Genomic DNA, 10305 nt, shown 5'->3' on the forward strand with positions numbered 1-10305 from the left:
GAAAAGGGCAAACCTATGCATGTCTACTCTGAAGTAATCACCACTGACTTGTAAGTGGCTGCAACCAGAATGCAGCTTAAATCATATTTCTGTGAGAGCCACTTTTATGAAAGCCAATGGGATGCTTCCTCTCAAATATTTGGATATAACGGATCACATGACACAGTGCATGCACACCATTTGAATCGCAATGCTTTCGGGGGGGAGGCTTTCTCCAATATTTTTTTGGGGGGGTCCCCTTCAGCCCCTAGGAGTTGGATCCTATGCCTGTAATCCCATTCATGCTTATTGGGGAAGCAAAATGCATTGAATAAAAAAGGAAAAGGAGAGATTTGCTTCCCAAGTACTTTTTAAAAAGGCATTCAGCAAGGTAAGGAAAGATTGGAGTGAGCTGAGCTGGTTTGCAAAGAGACCCAGAGCAAATGGAGCATCCTATCCCAGCAAAATAAACGGAGCCTGGGTGAGACAGACCCTGTGTTCCCCAGAAGAAATCTGCACTGTCATTTGCTAATGGCTTGGAGTTGCATTAAATCACCAATTTAGAAAACTCAGCATGCAGAAAGCAGCGAGGGGGGGGGGATACTGCAGATTTTGCTCATCTGCTGTTTCTCTGTCTGTTCCTGGAACTCACTACTGGCAGTCCAAATGTAGCAGGGAGAGAGAGGGAGAGAGAGAGAGAAGGAAAGACCATCCTAGTCCTACCCTCCTATCTCTCTTCCTCTCTTACGCTGTGATTCAAGGGCTGGTAGAAAGCCCTTATGTTTTGGAGCACACTGGTATACTCAATGGTTGTTCTACAGGTTGAATTGAGAACACATTCCCATGAATACTTCATGGTTCAGAAATGGAAGGGAGGTGTGGTGGACAAAGCAGCAGAACAAGAGGTTGGCATGGACATTGTGTTTAAGAGAGAGGCAAAAGGGGTTAACAGAAGAACTTAACAGCTTTTTATTTCTGGGTTTCCCATATCCAAACCCACCAATTCATCCACAGCACGACAATGAATCCCTTTGAATTCACCACTTACATAAATCTAATCAAAATCTATAAGGAGACTGCTCTGGTTTCATTAGTTTGAATAAAATGCTCCTTTCCTATGGGTTGCAACATTCAAGGTACATAGATTCTCAAATCAAAAGTGAAACACAGTTGTTTCTCTTCCGCCAGTGTTACAGTCATTCTTTGTCTCATTGCAGAGTCCTCCCAAAAAACTTCCAGCATGTTCTTGCCTTCATCTTTGCCATGCAAGAGATCAACAAGAATGCCAAATTCTTCTCCAACATCACACTGGGATCAACATTTTATGAGAATGCTTTTAATCCTTTGCTAACGTGTTGGAACACTCTTGCTCTTCTTTTCATGGGACAACGAAATCACGCCAATTACCACTGTAATGGGGAAGATAAATTAATTGCCGTGGTTGGAGGGCTCACCTCCCAAAACTCCCTTCAGATGGCCAATATATTAAACACCTACAAGATTCCACAGGTATGTGTGTAGATACATAGATACAACCACAAGGGCAGAAATACACAGAAAACCCCCAAAAGCATCCAGGTTAGCTTTCAATCCCATTACATTATGCTTTCTACACTTGTGTCCTACATTAGACTTGATATGGGTACATGATTATGTTAAAGCCTCCTAGTTATGTGTTGCCAACACTGCTGTCTCAATTTGCATTGGGATTTGGGGGGGGGGATCAACCCATAATCCAAGCTCTGGTTCTTCCAAACCTGGCCATGCCACAAATCATGTAATCATAGGAGCATCCAGCTTCCTGCTTAGAAACTTCTCCTAGTTTGAGACTTACTAATGCCAGGGGTGTATACTTACAAAAGTAAGACCAGGTAGATGACTACCACAATACAGAAGTATTCTTTCTAGGAACAAATAGACGGTCTTTGGATTCTTAAAAATAGAATGCCTTTCCCTTTAGCTCAGCTATGGCTCCTTGGATCCAGGGCTGAGTGACCAAAGGCGCTTCCCTTCCTTCTTCCAAATGGTCCCCAGTGAAGAAGCTCAGTATGATGGCATTGTTCGGCTACTCAGGAAGTTTGGGTGGAACTGGATTGGCCTCCTTGTTTCAGATGATGACAGTGGAGAAACCTTCCTTCGTACTCTCAGACCAAGGCTTTCCCAGAATAATCTTTGTATTTCTTGGACAGTGGTGATCCCACTAGTGACAACATATTTATCTCATGATCTTCTTAATCAAAAATTGAAACCAATTTTGTTTGCTCTCACAAGGAGGGAAATGAATTTGATTCTTGTCTACGGAGACAATCAGTCTCTAGAGGCTTTCAGGCTGGTTTTAATCTCCTGCGAGGTTTTCTTTATGTACCCTCTGGAGAAGGTGTGGATTACAACATCTCAATGGGATTTCACTGCAGTGCTGGTTGGAGACAAATTTCCTTCAAAATCTTTCAATGGCACCTTGTCATTTACACTCCATTCAAATTCAATTCCAGGGTTTCAGGACTTTCTACAGACTATAAATCCATGGCAGCCAAACCTTTATTTCATTCAGCAGTTCTGGGCCAGTGCATTCCTCTGTTCATTCCCAGATGACAATCTAATTATGACAACTTTGGAACCCTGCACTGGGAGGGAGAAGCTGGAGAAACTCACTGGACCCGTGTTTGAAATGGAAATGTCCAGCCAGAGCTACACCATCTACAATGCCGTCCATGCAGTAGCACATGCTCTCCATAGCATGTATTCCTCAAGAGCCAAACAGAAAGTACTGGGTGAGAGACGGACACTGCCAAAAGTTAAGCCCTGGCAGGTACTGTCAACTAATCTCCCCAATGTTAGAAGCACAAGAGTTATTATTACTGATTCATATGGTGCACAGCTGAGCCCTGGCATGGAGGAGAGGCCTTGGGGATTTTCCCAGTTGAGTTCTATCATTGGGAGGGACTTTATCTCAGTGAAAGGCCACATGCTTTGCATGCTGCACATTCAAAGCTCTTTAACCCATCCCAGGATTCTCCTACTTGGGGATGCGCAAGGGGCAGGAGTGTCCTCTGGTATTAGAAATGGGTTGAAACCACAGATGTATGCCGTATAGAACTATGGCAATGCAGAGTAGACAGTTCTGGGCTACAGAGAACAATGGTTTGACCCAGCACAAGACAGTTTCATATGGTAATGGGGAGGTTTTTTTGAAGTACCCAGTATATATGATAAAATGTAGTAAGTACCTGGTTCCTATGCCAAGTTAAAAACATACCAAGTCATGTCTCTTAATATTGAAACTGGAAAGGCTTACAGCTCAATGGCAGAACATCTGCTTTCATTCAAAAAGTCCCATGTTCAACCCCCAGCATCTCAAGATCATACTGGAAAAGACTCTGAAACCCTAGAGAGCCAATAACAATCAGTGACTGAGCTATTTAGGGCAATGATTTCACTCACTCTAAGGCAGCTTTCAGTGTCCTATAGTAGTAAAAAGCCAAAGGTCCACTTGTCAAATGGAAAAGAGAGAGTGTATTAGCCTACAAGGTCTGTGTCTTTTTTCCTCTTGCAATCTAGCTTCACTCCTTCCTGAAGAACATCCACTTCAACAACAGTGCTGGGGAAGAAATCTCTTTTGATGAGAAGGGGCAGCAGGCAGGTGGCTATGATCTCCTCAACTTGGTCACATATCCCAATGAGTCCTTCCAGAGAGTCCGAGTGGGGAGGGTGGACCCTCAGGCCCCCCCAGGAAAAGAGTTCACAGTGGATGGAAGTGCCATTGCATGGAATCCCAAGTTCAAGCAGGTGGGTTTGGCCATTTCTTTGTTTTGATCATCATCCATCATCATCATCTTTTATGAGAAGATCAGGAGATCCAGGAAAACAGAGATGGCTACAAAGGAGAAGTGTGAGGAGGCAAGCTCTGGTACCCTCTGATGAAATACTGTTTTTGTTACTTTATTCAAATTTGCTGATCCAGAGCTAGTCTGAAGCTAATTTGGAGCTCAGTGTTCAGAACAAGGTATTTCTGAGTAAGGAATCTGCCAGTGTTTAAAGCTCTTGAAAAGGGACTGTTGTCCAACAAAATGAGTTGTTGGCAACAATCTCTGCCAGGCGGAGCCCAAGTAGAAAGAAAATCATCCACCACCTGAAATGTGTGGTCACTAATGTTGATGGATGGAGTGCCGGTGATATCCTGTCCCAGGATGTTGGTCTCCATCAGGCTGATGGTGAGGCCAAACTCCATGCAGGCTTGGCCATAATTTTTATTTTTGTTTTTGTTTAACAAATCTTTATTAATTTAAAATACAATCATACAGTAAAGGTAAGTATAACAAAATTAAGCACAAAAGGGAAAAAAAGAAAAAAGGAGAAAAAAAGTGATTCATCACCTCAAAAAGGGCGAAAAGGGGTTTAAAAGCAACAAGAAAAGAAAAAAGCACAATTAAAAGAACCAAATATTTATACAACATCATGTCTTTTCCAATAAAGTTTTCTGTAAAAGACTTCCAATCGTTCTCATTATACTTTTTCTATTGTCTTGATTTTATCGCACAGGTTTTTTTATATCTTTTTCCATATATTCCTCTAAGATGTTTAGTCCATTTATTTATTGTACACAAATATCATTCAATTCTGCTATGATGGTATCATTTTTACAATATAGTCTTATATATTCCTTAAATATTTTCCATTCTCCGTATACTTCTTGATTTAAGGCTCCCCTGATTTTTCCGGTCAGCTTTGCTAATTGGAAATACTCTGTCATGAGTGTTTGCCAATCTGTTATTGTTGGTGTTGTTTCACATTGCCAACTTCTGGTTACAAGTATTCTTGCAGCCATGATTGCGTACATAAACAGTGGTCTTGTGTTTTGCTTGATTTCTGTTGGCAATATTCCTAATAGGAAAATCTCTGGCCTTTTTTTGATTGTAAGTTTAAATAATTTCTTAAATTCGTCATATATGTTATTCCAAAATTCTCTTAAAATTATGCAGGTCCACCACATGTGATAGTAAGACCCTATTTTTGGGATGAAAGCATCCATGCTAAGGAAAGGGCTAATTCTCAGAAGGCTACTGAATGCTGTGCTGTCATAGGCCAGAGGTAGTTGATAGATGGATTGAATTTATATACCGCCCTATACCCAGAGGTCTCAGGGTGGTTCCCAGAATAAGATCAACGTATAAAACCACAAAATAAATAATGAATACATACATAATAATGCATAATGAAAATAAAAAACCCAATAGCCCCCCACAAAAAACCATGTACATTTTAAGAGGGAATAGTTATGTCAATTTCTACAGCTATGGCAGTTATGAGCAGTCTAAACAGTTAGAGCAGCAGGAATGTTCTCTTGTGCTGCTGTCAGTCTGTAACAGTATTTATCTTAGATAAAAATCTATGTAAGATGTATTAGCAATGACGGAACACCTACCTGCATTGTATAGTTTAATCTGAAAGTTCAAGTACATTTGGTAAGAAGGAGAAGCAGCATCTGCTGCCGGCTCCTTATTTAAGCTCTCCTCTCCCTCCAGGAGGGAATCAGCATTGGGTTATGAGGAATCAATCAAGAGGGAGAAGGTTGGCACAAGCTTCTCTTTGCCATTCAGACATGTGCTGGGCTGGCCAAATGGTTAAGTGACAGCACAAAGTATCTTTATCAGGGGGCCTGATGCTTGCCCAGGGAGCATATGCTTGACAGCCATCCTCTAATTTCAGTCCTGTGACCTTTCTGCTGCAAAGCGGACGTAGATGACAATAAGAGTTATGTAGAGAAGCAAGCTTATTCCATTCAAAATCCCTTGCTTGTCATTACCATTAGATGCTGCCCATTTCCACCTGTGTTGGGAGCTGCCACCCTGGACAGAGTATGTTTCCACAGCAGGGAAAGCAAATCTGTTGCTATGACTGTGTTCAGTGCCCTAAAGGGAGGATTTCAGTCCAGAAGGGTAAGTGAAGGAACCCAAGTCAACTGGAATTCTTCCTATCCAACTTCATTCATTTCTTAGTCTTATTATGTCTGCTTATTTTCTGTCATAGATCCCAAACACATGTGTTTATATGTTACTGATACATATTGTCCTTTCCTCTCTCCTCCCCTTTGGATAGCCATTCAAGAGTATATTGTGTGAAATAACATCCACATGGGGGTAACCACCATTGAAATCAGGATGACATACATCTGGAAAGAAATAATTAGGATTGCCATCCATAGATTCCCTTTTTGTCAGCATTGGGAAATGCTGCAGCCAACAGATTTTCATCTTCTGTGATTAACAACTAGTGAAGAATTTTCTCTATTGTATCCATACAGCTTCAGTCCTTGGGAACAGTCATTTCTTGTCAAATATAGATTTTCCCAGTGAGCAAATGACAGGCTACCTGGCTGTTTCATCCACTCCCAAAGTCAATTATGGAAAGTGTAAAAAAAGAAACACTTGGGCCAGAAGGCTTGAAATGCAATGTCGTGGGGATAGGCATGCAGAGATAGGCATGTTTAAGGGGGAAAGACTGAAATCAATCAGTATACTCTAACCATGACAGATAAATATGAATGGATTGATTAGTACAGCTGAGATGCTCATGGAGGAACCATCACTTAGTTGTGAAAGTAGACTTTGGTTCATCAGCTCAGTAATATGTTTTGTGTACAGCATAACAGACGGTATCAATAATATTAATAAGTATCACTTCAAGAAATGCTAAAAGCATGCTTCTCATTTTCAGATGCAGATCAATGCGAGAAATGCCCCGATGATCACTACGCAAATGCCTTTCAGGACCAATGTATTCCGAAAAAAATAAGCTACCTATCCTATGAGGAGCCCTTGGGGGCAATTCTGGCCTCCTTGGCTCTCCTGCTTTCTCTGGTCACAGTTGTTGTGATGGGGACCTTCGGTCTGCACTGGAACACTCCCATTGTCAAAGCCAACAACTGGGGCATCACCTGCACCTTGCTCTCTTCTCTGCTTCTCTGCTTTCTCTGCTCCTTCTTATTCATTGGCAGGCCTACAAAGGTGACCTGTGTCTTGAGGCAAACCGTCTTTGGCATCGTCTTCTCCATTGCTGTTGCTTGTGTGTTAGCCAAAACCCTCACTGTGGTTCTGGCATTCATGGTGACCAAGCCTGGGAACAGCCTGAGGAAATGGCTTGGGAAGAGGCTGGCGGGATCCCTTATCAGCTTCTGTTCTCTCATTCAAGCTGGCATCTGTCTTGGGTGGCTGGCATCCTCTCCCCCATTCCCAGAGTTTGACCTGCACTCCCAGGATGGGCAGATCATAGTGCAGTGCAATGAAGGCTCTGACATCATGTTCTACCTTATTCTCGGCTACATGGGTCTTTTGGCCATTGTGAGCTTCTCTGTGGCTTTCTTTGCCAGGAAGTTGCCTGATACTTTCAATGAAGCCAAGTTGATTACCTTCAGCATGCTGGTCTTCTGCAGTGTTTGGCTGTCCTTTGTCCCCACTTATCTGAGCACCAAAGGGAAATACATGGTGGCTGTGGAGATCTTCTCCATCTTGGCCTCTACTGCTGGCTTACTGGGTTGCATTTTCCTCCCTAAAATCTTCATCATTATACTTAGACCTGAGAAGAACAGTAGAGAGAGGTTAGTAAGGAAGAAGGATGACCATAGTTGAGAGGGTGAAAGAGATACCGTTAGCCAGGGACCTTATGTTCTGGCAAGGAGATGTTATTTCCTTTGTTTTTATTTTGATCATCATTTCTTTGTTTGTATGTTCCATGTGCCATCCAAGGAGTACATAACTCTCCCTCTCTTGCTATTGTTTTCTCAAAAACTCTGTGAAGAAGCTTAGATTTTAGAGATGCCATCTTCCCCATGGCTGAATGGGGATTTCAACCCTAGTTTCCCAGGGCCTTGGACAACACACTCATCGCTACACATTAAGCTGGGGCCATCGGGAATTTATGCTTCTTTTGTAAACTTTGCTAAATATCTGCATTTTTGGCCTGCATTTCTATACCCTCAAAAGGCACACACAGGCCAGGTAAGGAAAATTAACCCTCTGCTCACCTGCTGCTGAGCAGAATATGCAATGCTGTTACTTACTGTGATCTACTTCTCCAGAGTGTTGTCTGTGTGGAGAAACATGAGAATTGATTCAGGCCCAAATCCAGGTCAGGCCTTCCTCAGGGCAGGTTGTGGCTAATGTTTTCAATATCCATTCATTTTTAAATGCAATCCTTATTTTCCTTTTGTTTATATATTTGTTCATTAAATTCATGTTACAGTAATCACAACGTTCAAATATTGTTCGTGGGTTCCATGATTGTACCAATATTCCAGGTATACAGCACAGTTAAGAGCACAGTGTGCTCTCTGGCATATTAGAGAGGGAGGTTTGGAAGAGAAATTCACACTCTTTCTTTGCAGAGTTGGCACAATGGGGATTGCTCCAAGCACATTAACATTTGGTTTGATTTGCATCTGCCCTCATTCAGCTTTAAACAGATATTCCCCATAAAAATACTGAGGCTAGAATAAATCACAGACACTTAACTTTGCAAATAAGTGACGATTTTACTCAAGTCAACAAAGGTCTTTTTTATTTTTTTTATTCAAAGTTATAACAAAACATATTTTCCAAAAACATATCCTTATTCCCTCCCCATTTTTCCTGCCCCCCTCCTCCCACAAAACCCATCCCCCCACCCCACCCCCCAACTTCCCTCAGTTCCAGTCTTTGGTTTCTCCAATAATGCTACTTTCTGCATGTTACAGAGTTGTATAGATCCTCCAACTGTTTAGCTAATTATTATCAGTAAAAAAAAATAATTGTGGATGTTTATTCAAAACCTGCCAAGGAGTCCAGTTCGCTTTGTTGCGTCTTCAAATACTTTGTGAAAGGATCCCATTCATCCTTAAAGTCACAGTTATCCTTGTCCCGTAGCTTATGAGTCAATTTTGCCAGTTCTGCATAATCCATCAATTTTTCTTGCCATAATTCTTTAGTTGGGATTTCTTCAGTCTTCCATCCTTGTGCTATCAGAACTCGCGCAGCCGTTGTCACATACATGAAGATGTTTTTCTCAAGTCAACAAATGTCCATCCATTGGAAGTAAAAGTCAAAAAGAACAAACTTCCCAATGATTTAAAAACAGGAAAAAATAGCATTTCTTCACAAATGGAATAACGCAATCCTTTTGTTAGCATTTAGCGAGAATCTTCGTTCACATGGCTTTTCTTCAGCTGGGAGCAATAGCTTGGCTAACAGCTTCTTCCAGGAAGACAGAGGGAGGGAGGAAGTAAATGGTTTGAAGCTTCAGGACCTGCAATACTTAGACTTAATGAAATCCATTAGTTTGATCCCCCACCCACCCCTATGTTCCTTAATTTGGCAATAAATCCTGTCGTCCAGTCAGCGCTTGCCCAGCGCAGCTCTGCTTGGGGCTGACCTGGGCAGGAAAACAGAGTTGCAGTGGTCCTGCCATCCGTGTGAGATAGAGGGATAAATCAAGTCCAGAGACAGTTCGTTGCTATCTCTAAAAGTGTTTATTTACAAGCCATAAATCAGTCTCATTCCATCGGAGCTTTCCGGCATCTTTCCCGTGCTAAAAGCACACACAGTCTCTCTGCAGCGTCTCTCAGTCTAAAGTGAAAGCAACTCTCACAGACAAAGCCTGTGACTTACGGCCCTGCGTCAGGCCACTCCCCAGATACAGGACACCAAGGCGTTTTAACCCTGTAAACTCCAAACTCCACACTTAACATCTACATGAAACCATTGAGCAGGTTCTTCAGGACTATTGGAGTAAAATTGTCAACAATATACTGGTGAAACACAGCTCTACTTTTCCTTTACATCTGCAGGTGTGGCTGTGGATTTCTTACCTCACTAGTGGACTTGTTTAGAGCCAATAAACTGAAGCTCAATCCAAATATGGCTTGGTACGCCGGGACCGGGGTAGAGGTCGGGAAGCAGAAATCAGCAGTCCAGGGGTCAGGAAGCCAAGAGTCCAGGCCAAACTCAGGAAGGCCCCAGTCCTGTGAGGCCCTAGCAGTTACAGGGCCTGGCTCCTGCACGCACTCCTGACACCCATGTAGGATGCAGGTGGTTGGACTAGATGATCCTCAGTGTCCCTTCCAACTCCACAATGCTATGATTCTGTTAAACTTCTTTTTCCTATGCTCCTGGAACCTCTAGGTTGGATGATTGCAATGTGTTATACCTAGGGCTTCCTCGAAAAACATTCAGAATCTTCAGCTAGTGCAGAATTTCATGACTAGGTTCTTTACTGGGGCAAGACATTTTAAGCATATACTGTAACACCAATCCTGGCCCAACTGCACTAGCTGCGGATTACTTTCCAGGTACAATT

At 42.3% G+C, this 10305-nt stretch overlaps 1 protein-coding gene across 1 annotated transcript; it reads left to right on the forward strand.

Moving 5' to 3' along the window:
• Positions 1-1196: 1196 nt before the first annotated feature.
• LOC310755139 (vomeronasal type-2 receptor 26-like) lies at positions 1197-9874 on the forward strand (the record flags this gene model as incomplete). Its single annotated transcript, XM_083631826.1, has 7 exons — positions 1197-1488; positions 1940-2117; positions 2568-2788; positions 3538-3765; positions 5789-5915; positions 6694-7375; positions 9797-9874. Coding segments are annotated over 7 exons (1806 nt in total), but the record flags the coding sequence as incomplete, so codon positions are not given.
• Between the last annotated feature and the right edge of the window lie 431 nt (positions 9875-10305).

This window comes from Podarcis filfolensis, assembly GCF_964270895.1.
Source record: "Podarcis filfolensis genome assembly, contig: HAP1_SCAFFOLD_461, whole genome shotgun sequence".
Lineage (NCBI taxonomy): Eukaryota > Metazoa > Chordata > Lepidosauria > Squamata > Lacertidae > Podarcis > Podarcis filfolensis.